General features: G+C 52.2%; 1 protein-coding gene across 1 annotated transcript in view; it reads left to right on the top strand.

Annotated features, from left to right (window-relative positions):
- SLC22A2 (solute carrier family 22 (organic cation transporter), member 2) overlaps positions 1 to 10,225 on the top strand; it is a 23,198-nt gene extending 12,973 nt beyond the window's left edge. Inside the window, exons 7-12 of the mRNA XM_014546940.1 lie at positions 912 to 1,018; positions 2,864 to 3,078; positions 4,125 to 4,233; positions 4,703 to 4,815; positions 6,335 to 6,434; positions 9,793 to 10,225. Coding sequence (XP_014402426.1) covers positions 912 to 1,018; positions 2,864 to 3,078; positions 4,125 to 4,233; positions 4,703 to 4,815; positions 6,335 to 6,434; positions 9,793 to 9,859 — 711 coding nt within the window. The 3' untranslated portion in view covers positions 9,860 to 10,225. The remainder of the gene's footprint in view (positions 1 to 911; positions 1,019 to 2,863; positions 3,079 to 4,124; positions 4,234 to 4,702; positions 4,816 to 6,334; positions 6,435 to 9,792) is intronic.
- The last annotated feature ends 6,221 nt before the right edge of the window (positions 10,226 to 16,446 follow it).

Below are 16,446 nucleotides of genomic sequence, written 5' to 3'. Positions count from 1 at the left end.
CACACCCCGCCTTTGCGCCCATGTCTGCTTTACCTGTGCATCCGTCCGCCTGCATCCCCACGGAGGGAGGCCCCCCAGAGGGAAGGTTCCCAGATCAGGAAAGCGGATTTTCCAACACGATGGATCATTTCTTAGAATTCAAGACGTTGGGTAGGAAGTGTCGAGCCGTTCTGAGCAGCCTGCCTTCTCGAGCGGAGCGGGGGCTGGAGGCCGCTCCCTCTGCCTTGCGCTCTGCCTCCAGCGGACTCACCCCTTTACTCGCACCTCCATCCCACAGGGGCTGGGAAAGGGAAAGCGAGCTTGTTAGGCAATCGTGTCGAAATCAGAGTCAATCATTTCTGACTGAGGAGCTGAGACAGGTGACCCGGAAGCATCTGAGATTTTACAGGACGTTTCCCATGGGGACTTGGGGCTCAGGCCTTACCCCGCTTCCCCTCTGGTTTCGGGGGGCTGGGATAAATCCCTCCCAGCAATGCCTGGACAGCGCCGGTCTTAGGTTTTGGGTCCCTGCGGAGATGGGTCAGGACCGAAACACGTGTGGGCCCCAGCCCGCCAGAGGTCACAGCTCACACCCCCGCGATGAAGTCTGGTCAGTGCTGGTCTCGGGAGGTTTCTTCTCCTCGCTCCTCGGTCTCTCACGCCGTCGCGTGGCCCCGATTTCCCCCACCAGGCTTTGCCTAGGTCGCGCCCCTGTATATCTGTGCCTGGGTCATCCCGGGACTCCGGCTTCCTCTCCTGCGAAATGGGTGGAACCCCAGAACCCCACTCCCGGGACAGCTGTAAGCTGGGAGGAGCGAGGGTGTGTGACGGGCTGAGCCAGTCCTGGCAGGACAGACGACTGCTGCTCCCTCCCGCCCTGAGTGGCGCAGGGACACGGCCGCTCCACATACAAATGGTTCTCGTGTGTCTAGTGCCTCAGACCCGATGAGGAAGTCGGCGAGAAGCTGAACCCTTCGTTCCTGGACCTGGTCCGAACCCCGCAGATAAGGAAGCACACCTTGATCCTCATGTACAACTGGTAAGGAATGCTCTTCCCTTTAAGATCCCTGCAGCCCGGCCGACGTGGCTCAGTAGCTGAGCGTCAACCTGTGAACCAGTTCACGGTTCGATTCCCGGTCAGGGCACATGCCCGGGTGGTGGGCTCGATCTCCAGTGTGGGGATGTGCAGGAGGCAGCCGATCAAGGACTCTCTCTCATCATTGATGTTTCCATCTCTCTCTCTCCCTCTCCCTTCCTTTCTGAAATCAATAAAAATATATTTTTTAAATAAAACCCTTCTAAATTCTTTCAATCCAATCATTCACTTTGTGGAAGGGAACGAGATACCTTCCAACACAGCCTAGTGCCAGTGCTCGTGTGGACGGGCACAGCGAGGTGGGCCCGTTGACAGCGGTTTCCCTGGCGTCATCCTCCTCAGGCAGATTTGGCGTCAACTTCCAGTTCCAAAGCCCCGCAGGACGTTCCCAACCTTGGCTTCACCTTGGAATCACCTGGGAGGCTTTTAGATATCAAGGCCAGACCCCTCCCCGCCAAGGATACCGTTGAATTCATCGAGAGAAGGGCTTTGGAACCACCATTTTAAAAACATGCAGCCCAAACCGAGAGCTCCTGGTACAGCTCAGCCGATGACGCTGTCGCTCTCTCCTGACGGTACAGGGCTGGCCGGGAAAGGGCCTTTGCTCTGTCTCTTCTTCCTGGAGAAGTCACTTTTGAACAAGAATGAGCCACAAGAATAAGCCAGTGACTTGGGCCTGACGGCGCCCACGGCCTGCAGGTTGCCCTGAGGGCTGAGCCGCCGCTCCGCACCAGGCCCTCCTCCCAGTGCCCACGGGCTGACTCACCAGCACCTGAAGAGCCACAGTCACTGGCACAGCAAAGCCCGTCGGGTATTAATTAAGCACCTTCACCATATTGCACGAAAAAAAATGCAGCCGTGAAATTTGGCCTCATTCTTCTTCTTTCTTTAATTGAATAATTGCAGCTCTTGCAAACTGTCCTCATATTTCCCATTAAGACAATGGACACTTTCAGTCAACACACCTAGAAACAGTGTCAAAATATTCCTTGCATCACAGCAGGAGAAGTCATTAAGAAGAGAGCTGTGCCCATGGGCCCCTCCGGCTTCCTAAACTGTGAACGAAGCCGTCAGTCCTTTGATCTCAGTTGCGTTAGGAGGCCAGCGAGAAGCACCAGCCACTAAGGACCTGCAGAGTTTTACTAATAAATCCCGCTCCCATGTCTTCTTGCCTTTCCCACGTGGCCAGGGAATGCGCTCCTAGGTTCTCCCCTGTCCTGGTGCTGAGGCCACAGCGGGCCACCACCTGGTCAGATAGTGAAAAAGCAATGGATGGAGGGAATCTATCTATAGAAAACCCTAATATGCAAATTGACCAACCGGTGCAATGACGTGCACTGACCACCAGGGGGCAGACGCTCAATGCAGGAGCTGCCCCCAGGCCGCAGGCCCTGACCAGCGGTGGTGGGGAGTGGGGCCGGCAAGCAGGCGGCACCAGACCAGCCAAGGCAGGTGTGAGCGGGGACCACCCCAATTGCCCTGCCGGTCACCCCACAGAGGGAAATTACTGGCAGCGGCAGGGGGCAGGGCCGGTGAGCTGGCGGCACCAGTCCAGCCAAGGTGGGTGCAAGGAGGGCCCCGATCACCCGGCCGATCACCCCACAGATCAGCCCTAATTGTCGGCCATGCCTAGGGATCCTACTGTGCACGAATTTCGTGCACCGGGCCTCTAGTAGTAGTAATAAGATGACAAAAGAGGGGTGACTTACGGCCAACCCTGATTTTCCCAGAAGCCCCCCTCCCGTGACTGCTCCTCCAGGCTTGACCTGAGCTCTCCTCTTGGCCCAGGTTCACCGGCTCTGTCCTCTACCAGGGCCTCATCATGCACATGGGCCTCGCAGGGAGCAACGTCTACCTGGATTTCTTCTACTCCGCCCTGGTGGAGTTCCCAGCCGCCCTCCTCATCATCCTCACCATTGACCGCATTGGCCGCCGCTACCCCTGGGCTGGATCCAACATGGTGGCGGGGGCGGCCTGTCTGGCCTCGGTTTTTATCCCTGAAGGTAAGTGTCAGGCCAGGCGAGGATCTCACTCGCCAAGATCCTAGGAAGAGGGGTACCACAGCCCTCTGAGAGGGAGACCACGTAAGTTATCACCCAGATCGAGGTGGAATGAACCCAATATCCAGGAACTTCATGACAAACACATATGCCTTTAAGTACACTCACAACGCCCAGCTGGAGTGGCTCAGTGGCTGAGCCCCGACCTATGAACCAGGAGGCCAGGGTTCGATTCCCGGTCAGGGCACAGGCCCAGGTTGCAGGCTCGATCCCCAGTGTGGGGTGTGCAGGAGGCAGCTGATTAATGATTCTCTCTCATCACTGATGTTTCTAATTCTCTCCCTCTCCCTTCCTCTCTGAAATCAATAAAAATATTTAAAAAAAAAAAAGGACACTCGCACCCCATGGTTGCCTGCCATAGAATAATGACACCCAGTTGTCCTCTAAAAAAACAGGAGGGCCATGCTACAAGCCATCTGGCCGCCCGGAGCACAGGGATGGGCTTTGGGTGAGGAGGCCCAGGGTTCAGTCTTACCCAGCACGTCCCAGACACTATTCAGGCAACTCCCGTGACTTCCCCACATCATCCTGCGAAACTAATGAGCAACCCTGAGTGACTGCTGCCAGTGCACAGGCCTCCAGCTCCTTTCTTTCCTCTCAAAACACCTTCTCAATGGGGGGGAGCAAAACCTGTCCAGCAGAGTCCTCCCGCACATGGAGCCTTGCCTGAACCCTTCGGTCATCAGCAACTGTTCCGAATATGCCCACACTCCGCTGTTTCTCTCGTGTGACTCTGTAGACGAAAGTTGGCCGCCTTGGCCACGGGTAGAATTCTGTTGTCACTAGAGACGGAGCTCTCAGGTGAAAAGCGTGTCCGAGTTGTGTCTGAAGTTAAACAGACATGAGCGCCTGCCGACATTGCCTTGACTCTGGAGAAGAACCAAGTTTTCTCCCTTGCCCGCGCTGGCATGTGGGCTGTCCCCTGCCCACTGCCCCACCGCACCCCACACGTCAAAGCCAGGGGTGTGCACATGTGTGTTTCCCCTCAGACCTGCAGTGGCTGAGAGTCACAGTCGCCTGCTTGGGCCGCATGGGGATCACAATGGCCTACGAAATGGTTTGCCTGGTCAACACGGAGCTGTACCCCACGTTCATCAGGTGAGCCCCGGCGCCCCTGCATGCTGGGTGCTGCTTGGCTAGAAGCGCGGGTGCCAGCAGCAGACGCCTCACTGACAGAAACGCAGGTCAGAGAGGGCGGGCGCCTTCCCGGGCAGGAGCCAGGTCACAGCCCATGCCAGCAGCTTGGGGGGCGAGAGGGTTACCTAACAGCCCTGGGACCGGGACTGAAGCCACGGCAACGGGCCGGAGAAACAGGGACGCCAGGGTGAAAGCAGAAAGTGAAAATCACCCCCAATTTAAAGCTTTCAAGAACGTTAATAGACAACAAGTATAACAGAATACAAAGGAAATGTGTGCCGTGTGTCACGTGTGTGAGCGGAGAATACCGTGAAGGCCGTTCCCAGGTCACAGGCACCTCCGTGGTTTGGGGGACTGTGTCCGTGAGGGTGGGCTGGGGACACGGCTGCTCTGGGAGAAAGTAAAAGGTCAACCCCGCTCTCTGCTGCAGGAACCTCGGGGTCCTCGTCTGCTCCTCCATGTGCGACATTGGCGGCATCCTCACGCCCTTCCTGGTGTACCGGCTCACCGGCGTCTGGCAGGAGCTCCCCCTGGTGATTTTCGGTGAGAAACCCTCTGAATGTCTTTCTAGGGGCCTCCGTTCTTCGACCTCAAAACAGGTGCCTGTGAGTAACAACTAGCACGACTAGTAATGAGTGACACTATCTGCATTAGTTAAACTCGTGTTAGTAAAACCAGGATGAGCACTCCTGTCACAGCTGCCACGACTCCAGTGCGGGAGCCATCAGGCCTCCTGCCCGCAGAGGCCCAAAGTCAGTGTCAGACCTCGAGGCGGGAGGATGCTCCCCGTAGGAGCCCCGCTCTCTCCTCCTGCTCCCCGGCACAGGGCTCCCTCTTTCTGCATTCGCTGCAGGCAGATGTGGAAAACACAAACCCTCCATGGCACCACTTTGAGGAAAGGCCTTTACAATGTTACCAGCCTAAAGCATCTTAATAATAAAAGGCTAATATGCAAATGGTCGTCACGCCGTGACACCGTAACAACCGATCGGCAGAGACCTGAAGCTGCGTGGCGCCGGGCCCGGGCAGGGGACCTGAGGCCCCGCCCCCCGAGGCTGCACCCCCCCACCCTGGCAGGGCTTGATGGGGGTGGGGCCAGCCAGGTCTTGGTGTCACCCAATGGGGGTGGGCCAGCCAGATACTTCTATTAGAGAGAAAGGGCCAATAGCAATATTAAAATAATTCCTCTAATTAATTCCCCTTTAATGTGCATGAATTTCATGCACCGGGCCACTAGTACAAATATAACCTTAGCTCTCAAAACTTTAATGGGAATTTAAAAACACAAAAACACTACAAGTTTGCAACCCACCCCCACCACCACTCCCAACATATACAAAAAATTAGAGCTGGAGACAAAAAAAAAAAGTATGAAACACCTGAATTCGTCGAAATCCAAGTCCCAGCTATGCTTTTGAAAGCTGTTACATACACAGTAACCCCTTTTAAAAGCAAACCATCACTTTATTTGCCAGGTTTCTGACTCAGTTTTCCTCGCTAAGTGCTTTGTGTTGGCAGGGTTCTGTTCTTGCTTTTCTTAGAGTTGTTTTTTTTTTCTTTTACAGCTATTTTCTAACTCCAAAGTATCTTAATATTATGGCAAGGTTCTCGCCTAGAATAAACTCGACTCAAATGTGAGTTGCAGTGTTTCACTTCCCTACAAGGAATTGTACTCCAGCGGAGTTTGGGATCCGCACAATATTTATGGTGGAGAGTAGGGCTGTCAGAGGGCAAAGAAATGCGTAAGGAGAGGAAATGACACAGACAAATTCTAAGGGATAAGGGAGCTCTAATTATAGCGCCAGAATGTCCCCTTCTTTTTTTAATATATTTTTATTGGTTTCAGAGAGGAAGGGAGAGGGAGAGATAGAAACATCAATGATGCAAGAGAATCGCCTCCTGCACGCCCCCCACTGGGGATGGAGCCTGCAACCCGGGCATGTGCCCTGATCGGGAATCGAACTGTGACCGCCTGGTTCAGAGGTCAACGCTCAGCCACTGAGTCACGCCGGCCGAGCTGAGCGTCCCCTCTCACGGTGGTTCCCATGTGCCTGCCTTTCAGCGGCGGTTGGCTTGGTCGCCGGAGGGCTGGTGCTGCTGCTGCCAGAGACCAGAGGCCAGACGCTGCCGGAGACGATCGAGGAGGTGGAGAACTTGCGGAGGTACGAGCTGACCTTCCCCAGTGCCCTGCTTCCTACGTGCTCTCGGCCAGCTCTGGGCCAGTGGAAGGAAAGATGAGGGAGAATGTGGACCTTACACCACACAGAGAGATCCATTCGCACAGAATCAGACCTGAGAGTACAGAAAAGGAACCGTAAAGTAAGAAAGATACTGCGGGAGAACACCTTCTGCTTTCCCAGTGCGGGAGTGCCTTGTAAATACGGCCTGAACGCCGGGACCCACTTAAAAAAGATCCATGAGCTTGCCCTCATGAGAATTAAAATTCTGCTTGGAGAAACGACTCTAAGCTTAAATAATATCGAAACCGTAGAGAAAACATGCACTCCTCCACGAAGGGTTAACGTCCCCAGCGTGGAAAGAGCTCTAACCATTCATAAAAGCAACCACCCAACAGGAAAACATGAGCAAAGGATTTGAACAGATAATTCTGCGAACACAAAAACGGCTCTGAAATACACGGCGATGAGCTCAACCTCCTTCCGAGTAAGAGAAGGGCAGACACTCCCTGCTCGGACAGCCGCTGGGATGGTGGGTGATCGCACCGCTGGGGGACATCCGTGTCAGGAGAGAATGGGGAGACAGGGGCCTACATTCCAGATTGGGAACCTCTCCGATGGGCGATATGACAATAGGATAAAGATTGCAAAGGTGCATATCCTTTTACCTGGCAACGCCACACTTCCAGAATTTACATATGCAAAATATATGTGCAAGACGATTCTTTAAGGTAATTTTTCTTAATATAGCAAAAGACTGGAAACAACCCAAATGCCTGTTGAGTGGAAGACCAGTTATATAAATTATAGTACGTGATTCAACAGAATATCATATGGCCATTAAAAAGAAAGCAGCAGCCCTAGCCGATAGCTCAGTGGTTAGAGCACCGGCCTGCAGACTGAAGGGCCACGGGTTCAATTCCAGTCAAAGGCGGGAGGCAACGCGTTGATGTGTCTCTCTCCCATAGATGCTGCCCTCTCTCTCTCTCCCTGCCTTCCATTCTCTCTCTTAAAAAAAATCAATGGACCACTGAGCCGTCAAGAAAGGGCAAAGGAAAAACACCACTTTTGGGTGAAGCGGCAGCGTGTTGTGTTGCTTTGCTTCAATCGGTGGTGTGACAGGTGTTAAAAAAAGAAAAAAAAAATCAACGGAAAAAATATCCTCAGGTGAAGATTAACAACAAAAACAAAAAAGAATGAACCCGCTTTATATGCACTGCTAAGGAAAGTTCTCTAAGACACATTATTAATGAAAAAAAGCACAAAACAGTCTAACGTTTGTGGGGGAGAGTGAGAACATACATATGCATGAGGTATATATGCATATTTGCTTGTGTCTCTGGAAGGCTTTACGAGCACCATGACACTGGCTGCCATGGACTGGGGGCTGTGGGTCCCAGGTGGGAGGAGACTTTTGATGCATGCTTTTTTTTTTCCAGAGAGGAAGGGGGAGAGAGAGAAAAACATCAACCATGAGAGAGAATCATGGATCGGCTGCCTCCTGCATGCCCCACCCTGGGGATCGAGCCCCCAATCTGGGCATGTGCCCTGACCAGGAATCAAGCTGTGACCTCCAGGTTCATAGATCGATGCTCAAGCGTTGAGCCCCGCCGGCTGGGCTCAATGCACACTTTTTGGTACTTTCTGGATGTTGAACCACACAAACCTATTTAAAAAGTAAACTTTTTTAAAAAATTAAGAGAAATGTAGATGGCATACTCCCCACAAGTTTGCTTTGTGCCGTATGCTTCGATATTTCTATTATCTTATCCGGACTCCATGTGGGGCCACTGGGGCCAAGTCTGCCCATCCTACAAAGCGTGCACTTGAACACCTTCAGGACGGAGCCATCCTGAGGCCTCGCAGTGCCTGGGCTCCTGGAGCTGCAGCTCAGAGTTGGACGAGGCCTTTGAATTCAGCCAGAGGTCGCACTGGCAGCCACAGGACGCCAGCGTCTCGGTGCTTAGCTTGGCCCGCGCTGGCTTTTAAGGGGGAAATTGCACATCCACTGAATTTCCAGCATCTGGTAACATAAATAAACAAGCAGAGGATTGGGTAACGCTGAGAAGGCATTTCCTCTCCTTGACAACTTGCAGGAGCTGAATGATGGCTCCGCTTTTTGGAGGGCATATCCTTCCCACCCCTCCCCGCCCCCCATACCCCACACTCCCGCATGCCCTGTTCTCTAGTGCCTGGCGCATTTGTGCTTTCTGCCTGGTGCATGGAGACATTGCAGCTTGAGGTCCTGGATCCAGATGTCCGTCCCCGTCCCCCGATCTCAGTGCAGAGTCCCATGCACACGGGCACCGGCCCCCCACCCTGAGGAGAGACTGTATCCCGTGCAATGTCCTATCCGAGAGCCAGCACCGAGCAGGTCGCCGGCAGTCATGCTGAGCTCCTCCCACAGTGCTCCTCCCTCAGGCCCCCGGGCCTTCCCCAGCCGCCCGTCAGGAGGGAGGCGCGGCCATAAGGACAGGCCCTCGATCTTCCTTCCACGTGGCCTTAACTCCAAGCCTCGGTTTCCCCATCTGGAAGTGGGGACATCAGTTCCTGTCCTGGGTTTCTGTAAGGACCAGACGAGAAAGCCATGCAACGTGCCTGGCACTTCGTACGTGTCTAGTAACCGCTGTTAGTATTCACAAAAGTCCTCACAGCTGTCCCATAGAACAGGAAACATGGGCCTAGGTGTTTCATGGGAAACCGACTTTTAAAGTATGTTCTGCATAGTGTGAGACAGGAACGTACAGCTCAGGGATGTACACCTATACGCACACCAAATCTCAAGGCCGCTACCAACAGGAACATGTCGAGAGACCATGTCTGTGCACAACAAAATGAAGAAAACAGCTTTCCCACGAGAATCTGCAACATCCTGGTATCCACAAAGACAGGATGGTTCAGACACATGCAATTCGAACAAATTTTTGAACAGATTTTTCACTTATCCAACTGCTGAAAAGTAAATGAACTTCGGTAAAAAATAATTCTCACATCCTATTTGGAGGACTGATGACAACGGTGTCTAGGTTTTGCAACCTTCATTTTTAACTGGAAAGGATTCGGTTTAGACATTTCCCACATTCCTGGTTACGGAGGAGGGTAGAGCACCTTCAATAATGGGTCAGGCCCGCCTCAGGCTTACACGGAGTTCAGGAAGCCCTCCAGCCACACCAGCTGTTCACCGAGCTCCGCGCATTTCCTTAGTGAGGATCGCCGCCCGGAACTCCCTGCGGGACTCATGCTGGGCGAGCCTGCCCAGTTCCTGTTGTATTTATCACCCCCTTCACTTTGGTACCCAGCCTCCTCATGATTTCTCTCTCCCCTCTCCGACTCTATTTTTCAGACCACGAAGAAACAAAGAAAAGAAGATTTACCTCCCAGTCAAGAAACAAGACATCCCCCTAAAATGAGAGAGATCCGCGATGGACTTGCTTTGACAACACCAGGCTGGAATCAGAGAGCTCTGCTCTCATCCCAAAGCCCAGACACCCCACCCTTCCTTCTCTTTGAACCCCATTAACCCAGACCTACGGCCCAGGGGAGCTGTTGCACGACGGTATCACAATCCACCTGTGGGACCAGATCCTGCAACCCCCCAGCTCACTCCTCCCCAGCTTTCCTCGGACAATGGCCTTGGGTTTGCGGGGATTTTTATTCCATCTCCGTATTTCCTTATTTTATTCCATTCTTCACATGGGCATCAAATCAAGACACATAGGCGGGTTGTGAACCAGATAAACAGAAAAGATCTAAAAAGCAATAAAATTGGGAGCAGAGAGCCTGTTTTCTTAAAGAAAGAAAACATCCAAAGCATATCAAGCTGTCCAGAATATACATCAAGAACTTTAGCTTTTCGGTATTGTATGTAAAGAAGGTTCAAAACACATTGGTTATTGTCTGAATTAGGCCTTAAGGCAGCGGTTCTCAACCTGTGGGTCGCCCTTTCATAGGGGTCGCCTAAGACCATCCTGCATATCAGATATTTACATGACGATTCATAACAGTAGCAACATTACAGTTATGAAGTAGCAACGAAAATAATTTTATGGTTGGGTCACAACATGAGGAACTGTATTAAAGGGCCAGAAGGTTGAGAACCACTCCCTTAGGGAACCTGAAGTACAGGGATCGGGAACTGCCACCTGAGCAGCCACCACGCCTATGTTTAGAGCGGACAGTGCAAACGTGTGCTTCCCACATGAGACCTCAGAAGCCTTCGACGGAGCAGCGTCTGTGTGGCCTCATTAAACGACAGCTGATACTGTCCCGTCCGACAAAAATGTCTCTCAGTTGTTAGATTTAGAATACTGTGCCCATATTTTACCGAAGGACTGTAGTGAGTAGGTTTGTAAAGCTAAGACTACAAGGCCTCTACTCAAAAACAGACATTACCCTCGTCTGCCTCACCCACTCCCCAGAGGTCATTTTCAACAAGGTTAGCCATCTTTTCCCTTTGATTCATCTTCATGTATCTAAATAACTTACCTTATGTTAACGTTCATTGATTTTTTTAAGTTTTAATGATCACCTATGAGCTTTTAAATATAAACAATGAAGATTTAGCTCTTCTCACCTCTCCCTTCTTCCCAACACACAACTTCTCTCTTCCCTTCCTAACGCTTTGTTTTATCTCATTTTTATTAAATCGAATAGTCGACCTTCATTCACACCCTCATGCCATGGAATGACTATTAAAAGCTGGGCCACCTGGTGAACTGTGGCTACGCTCCTTCCTTCCACCTTCTGCCCTCCCGGGGCCTCGGTTACCCCTGCTGGCTCTCAAAGTGCTCATCGTCCACTTCCCCACCTCTGGCAGACATACACCTCCCCTCCCCCGATGCACCCGAACACGTCATATCCCGGGTGGGTTCCTGCGCCCTCCTCCCCAGACCCTCCTCCCAGAGACCCTCCTCCTGCTCCGCGGCCGGCGGTCTCCAAGCCGCTGCCCACCTGCTGCCCGTGCTCTCCTTCCCTCCACCCCACTGACCACCTCCAGCGCCTTTCTCGGGGCGAATCCCCTGTTTCCTAGGTCCCGCGCCATCCTCGTCCTTGGGTTTCTCCCACATTTAGAGGCAGCGCCTCTTCCATGTCCTCCTGAGGAAGAGCACACCCCGTCCCTGTGGGCCTCTCCCGACATCAGGGGTCAAACCTGCAACTCCCGTCCCTGGCCCTGCCCACGGCTCCCCGAGTCCCCCCCGGGGGTAGGAAGGGGGAGCAGGAAGCCCACGTCCCCTCTGTCCGGAAGAGGTCCGGTGGCCCATCGGCGGGATGGGCTCGGTCCCCGCTCAGTTCTAACCGTGGAGGGGACGGCAGAGGCGCCTGGCAGCCCCTCGCCTCCGGGGGTGTCAGCATCCTCTCCTCCGGGCACAGCCCGTTTGTCCCAGCGTCTGGATGAAATTGCTTCTGTTTGGACACCTACGGTTGTCTCTATTTTGCTGAGTAAACACACATTTATATTCTACTCGAAACCATGAGTAGACCACACCCAGGAAATCAATGCCCAAACGTAGGAATCCAGGGCAGTGATGGCGAACCTTTTGAGCTCGGCGTGTCAGCATTTTGAAAAACCCTAACTTAACTCTGGTGCCGTGTCACATGTAGAAATTTTTTGATATTTGCAACCATAGTAAAACAAAGACTTATATTTTTGATATTTATTTTATATATTTAAATGCCATTTAACAAAGAAAAATCAACCAAAAAAATGAGTTCGCGTGTCACCTCTGACACGCGTGTCATAGGTTCGCCATCACTGATCTAGGGTCTATAAACGGCACGATTGGGGTCAACACATCGATGCCACTGAGATCTCCAAATTACTTTGTTGAATTTTTTTTTAATGTTTTTACTGATTTCAGAGAGGAAGGGAATGGGCGTGAGAGAGAGAAACATCAATGATGAGAGAGAATCACTGATCTGCTGCCTCCAGCACGCCCCACACTGGGGGTCGAGCCTGTAACCCAGGCCTGTGCCCTGACCGGGAATCGAACCGTGACCTCCTGGTTCATAGGTCCATGCTCAACCACTGAGCCACGCCGGCCGGGCATGAATTTTATTTTTTAATACCTGACTCTTCGTCTCCCCTGGCCGGTGTAGAACATAACAAATCTCTAACTATCAATGCCTCCCCTCAGGCACAGAGGGCACCAGGACACCGCCTCAGCAGGGCTCATCCTGACATAGTGAGGCTGTGCCTTCAGGTCTGTCCCGGGGCTGCTCTCCTCCCCACCCCACCCCCAGGCCTCCTGGCTAACCCAGGGTCCGCTGATGCCCAGCCAGCTCCCTCTGGCCCTCGTCCAAAGCTGAGTGCTTTAGGGCCCAGAGTCTGAGCACTCGGCCAGGGCGTCGGGATGGACAGGGGACGTGGTCCTGGAAGCCAGTCCGGCTGTGTGTGGGAACGGGTCTCCATCCCGGCGCCCTGGGCCTCATCACTGAGTGGGTGGGCGCCCAGAGGCCCCTGAAAGCAAAGCCTCTGAACACCAGGCCGGGCTGAGCCTCAGCTCCACGGCTCTTCCAGAACCTTCCCAGCACAGACATCACCACGTAGGCATCCGGGGGCTCCCACTGCCAGGGACTAAGGTGTTTATCCTCTGCAGATGTCCAGGGGAAGAATTCTGAAAAGCCCATGTTCGTATCTCGCTTGCACATTTGCCAGAATCATCTCTCATTCCCGGGAAAACGTGTGGCACGTCACAAGATATTTCCCGCAACACAGATGTTCGGGCCTATTTTCGTGTCGGGCAGGGTTCCAGGAGCCAAGCCCAGCGGGGCCTCGGGGTGGGAGCAGCAGACTGGTTGCTGGGCCTGGAACCGCCCCGTGGGTCCCAGTCCCTCTCACATCAGAGTGCCCCCCGCAGTGTCGGCCGTGGGCGACCTTCTCTACGCGGTCATTCCTGCTCGGGGATGACAATGCCAGCGTCACACAAGGCCTCGGATGAACGGGGCTTTGTGGTCACGGGGGAGAGGACGTACCAGGTATGGACGGTGCAGAGTGGAAAGCGGGCCCCGTCTCCCAAGGCCAGAGCTGGGCCCGGCCCTGAGTGGGGATAGTGTCCTGGAGCTGACACTTGGCTACAATTGCAAGAATCGGCAGGATTTGCGGCGGATAAAGGAGTGTGTGCTGCGTGCAGGCCGGGCCCCTGGGGTTGAGGTGTGGGCACAGGAGCTAGAGAGGGGGGACAGCGGGCAGCCAAGGGCTGGAGGCTCTGAGGGGGGGAGATGAGAGAGAGATTGAGGGAGGAGGGGAAAGCCGGCTAATTAGACATGGGGCCAGCGGTTGCACAAGGAATTTGAGAAGTATAGCCATGCAAATTATCCCACAGTAATCTAACAGAAATCAGACACACCTGAAACTAACCCACACGCTCAGCAGCCTGGAGACTTCGTACGGGGGCACACATCCCGGCGGGTCTATCGGTTCTGAGGCACCTCGGAGCACATGCAATAATTTCTGTGCACAAATAACCAGGAGTCACAAAAACAGGTCCAGGTACAAGCACTCTTTCAGAAAGCAAGGAAAAAAACTAAGACATTGTAGAACAGGTCACCCAAAATGACTAAAAGAGAGACAGGGTTAAGATTGAGACGTTAAGTCCTAATTTTCTTCTTCATAATTTTGGCATTTCCCCCATTTTCTATGATGCATGTATTTAAATATACATATTTGTTATGCATATTTGATACACAAAAAAGCACATATAAGATACGAGGGTCACCAATAAAGGCTTCTCTCCTTAACCCACCCCTGGTCCATCCCCATCACACCAAACGTAACAACTATTCCAGGTTTCGTCTCATTTCCTTTTAATGTTTATCACGTGGGCGCGCGTGCACACACGCTCACACACGCACACGTATGCAGCTCTACTTTTTCATCACTGTTTTCTATCTCATGATTTTCTGCTCTTACCTTGATTCCCCTTTCTCTTACTTGGGGCTTATTCTGTGGTTCTTTTTCTAGTTCTCTGTCCCAAGTACCCAAAGTGGAAGGTTTTGGGTGTGCCATTTACTTACGCTCAGAAACACGTATCACACTTAAAGGGAAAGATCTGGTGTTTAATTTAGTATTTCTATTACTTGCAAAATCTATCTTTGCATTACAACTCATCACTTGGGGTTTTGACTCTCTGCAGCACTATTTTTCAGGTTCCACACTTTGTAGCTCACATGTCGTTGTATTTATACATAATTCTGAGTATTTCCTGACCATATATTTGATCCAGTCATTGCCGCAAGTGACTAAATGTACTTTCCCAACCAAGACAAAATACAGCGCCATTACCCATCAAGGTAGTGAGCAGCCAAGGAAAGACCTTACAAGTTCCTTTTCTATGAAAGCAAGTGACCTATAGTAACTTAGTCAGTGTTTATGCGAAAACGGACACATGGGTGTACTTGGGGTTCCTTCGGTCACGGAAAAGTCAGGCTCTCCTGACGTGTTAGGAAACAACGCTAATTCCCAATTAATCCTTAAAAACTGGAAAGTAATCAGATTAAATGAATTATTTGTTTTTATTCACTCAAACCAGATGATGATGATAATAATAAATCTGGTACTAATTACGTGAAAATGGGACTTAGAGCCACATATCTTCTTTTTCTGGCACTTTTAAGAAACCAAGGGTCTAGTTTTTAGGAGGGGAAGGCACTCTCGCTCGGGTATGTTGCAACCGAACCAGGTCAGGGAGATTAAGCAGGACAAGAAGGTTCCTCCCTGACATCAGCAAGGATAACAAGGAAGCCTGGCCAACGGGGCACAAGGGCCAGCTTTGATGCACTAAGCTAGTCAGCATGCTGACGGCTGATCCCGGGGTCAGAGCCACAGGGACGGACCGCAGGGTGGTCTGCGGCTGTGAGAGTGAGCTCTGGTCGGAACGGGGCTGGGCGGGCAGCTACAAGAGCAAAGTAAGAGAAATGAACCGGGGTGGGGGTGGGGGACACAAACTCTGCTCGACCTACAGGCCTGTGGGGAACCCCAACTCCCTGGCACCCTTTGGGGATCAAAGTCAATACAGCCTGCCTTTGGCTATCATGGCATCCAAGGCCTGAGGCTTTGCTCTTCTTGGAGAAAGACGTTGTAAACAAAACATCCGGGAGGACATTAATGGTCATTTCCTATTTGCTTCGGTCCTGGGGAGCCTGCAAGACACACAGCCGGGCCCGTGCTTCAGTCTCACTCATACGTGGAATCCAAAGAACAAAATTAACTCAAGAACAAAACCGATCCAGAGACATAGAAGCAGGAACAGGCTGTCGAATCTCAGAGGGAAGGCGGGAGGGTGGGGAGAGATCAGCCAATGAAAGGTATGCATGTATGCACGGCCTGGACACAGGGAGTGTGGTGAGGGCCTGGGCCCGGGCGGCTCCTCTGACATGTGGGGAGGAAACTGACCGAGCGCTGAGGAGTGCTGACCGCGCCTCCTTTTAATTGTGATAAAATACACTCGGCGTTGACCAGCTTAACCATCGGACGGTTCAGCCACATTACGTCCATTCACAGCGTTGTGCAACCATCCCCGCCATCCGTCTCCAGAGCTTTCATCTTCCCAAACGGAAGCCCTGTCCCCACTAACAACTGCCCCCCTCCCCATCCATGCAGCCACCCTTCTACCCTCTCTATGGACTCAACTACTCCAGGATTCGGGCTTGATCCCCAGTAGGGGGCGTGCAGGAGGCAGCCGACCATGATTCTCTCTCATCATTGATGTTTCTCTCTCTCTCCCTCTCCCTTCCTCTCTGAAAACGATTAAAAATAAATAAGTAAATAAATAAAAGTAGCAAATCCATTAATGATTTCCCCCTTTTCCATGGCTTGATTGTCTTCTAGAAACTTGGAGAGACCACACAGCAGAGGTTCTCCTGAGTTTTTTTTCCCTTTGGGTCAGGGGACTCTTTTAGAAGGAAACCTGTGCTGGGTTATTTCAAGTTATTCGCTTTGTCTTGAACTCCTCAATCTTTTTCATGTTTGGTTGTTGTCTCTGCTCATTTCTTTTTTGCA

The sequence above is a fragment of the Myotis brandtii genome, unplaced genomic scaffold (genome assembly GCF_000412655.1).
Source record: "Myotis brandtii unplaced genomic scaffold, ASM41265v1 scaffold458, whole genome shotgun sequence".
NCBI classification, from domain to species: Eukaryota; Metazoa; Chordata; class Mammalia; order Chiroptera; family Vespertilionidae; genus Myotis; species Myotis brandtii.
This window is presented reverse-complemented; position numbering and strand designations above follow the sequence as displayed.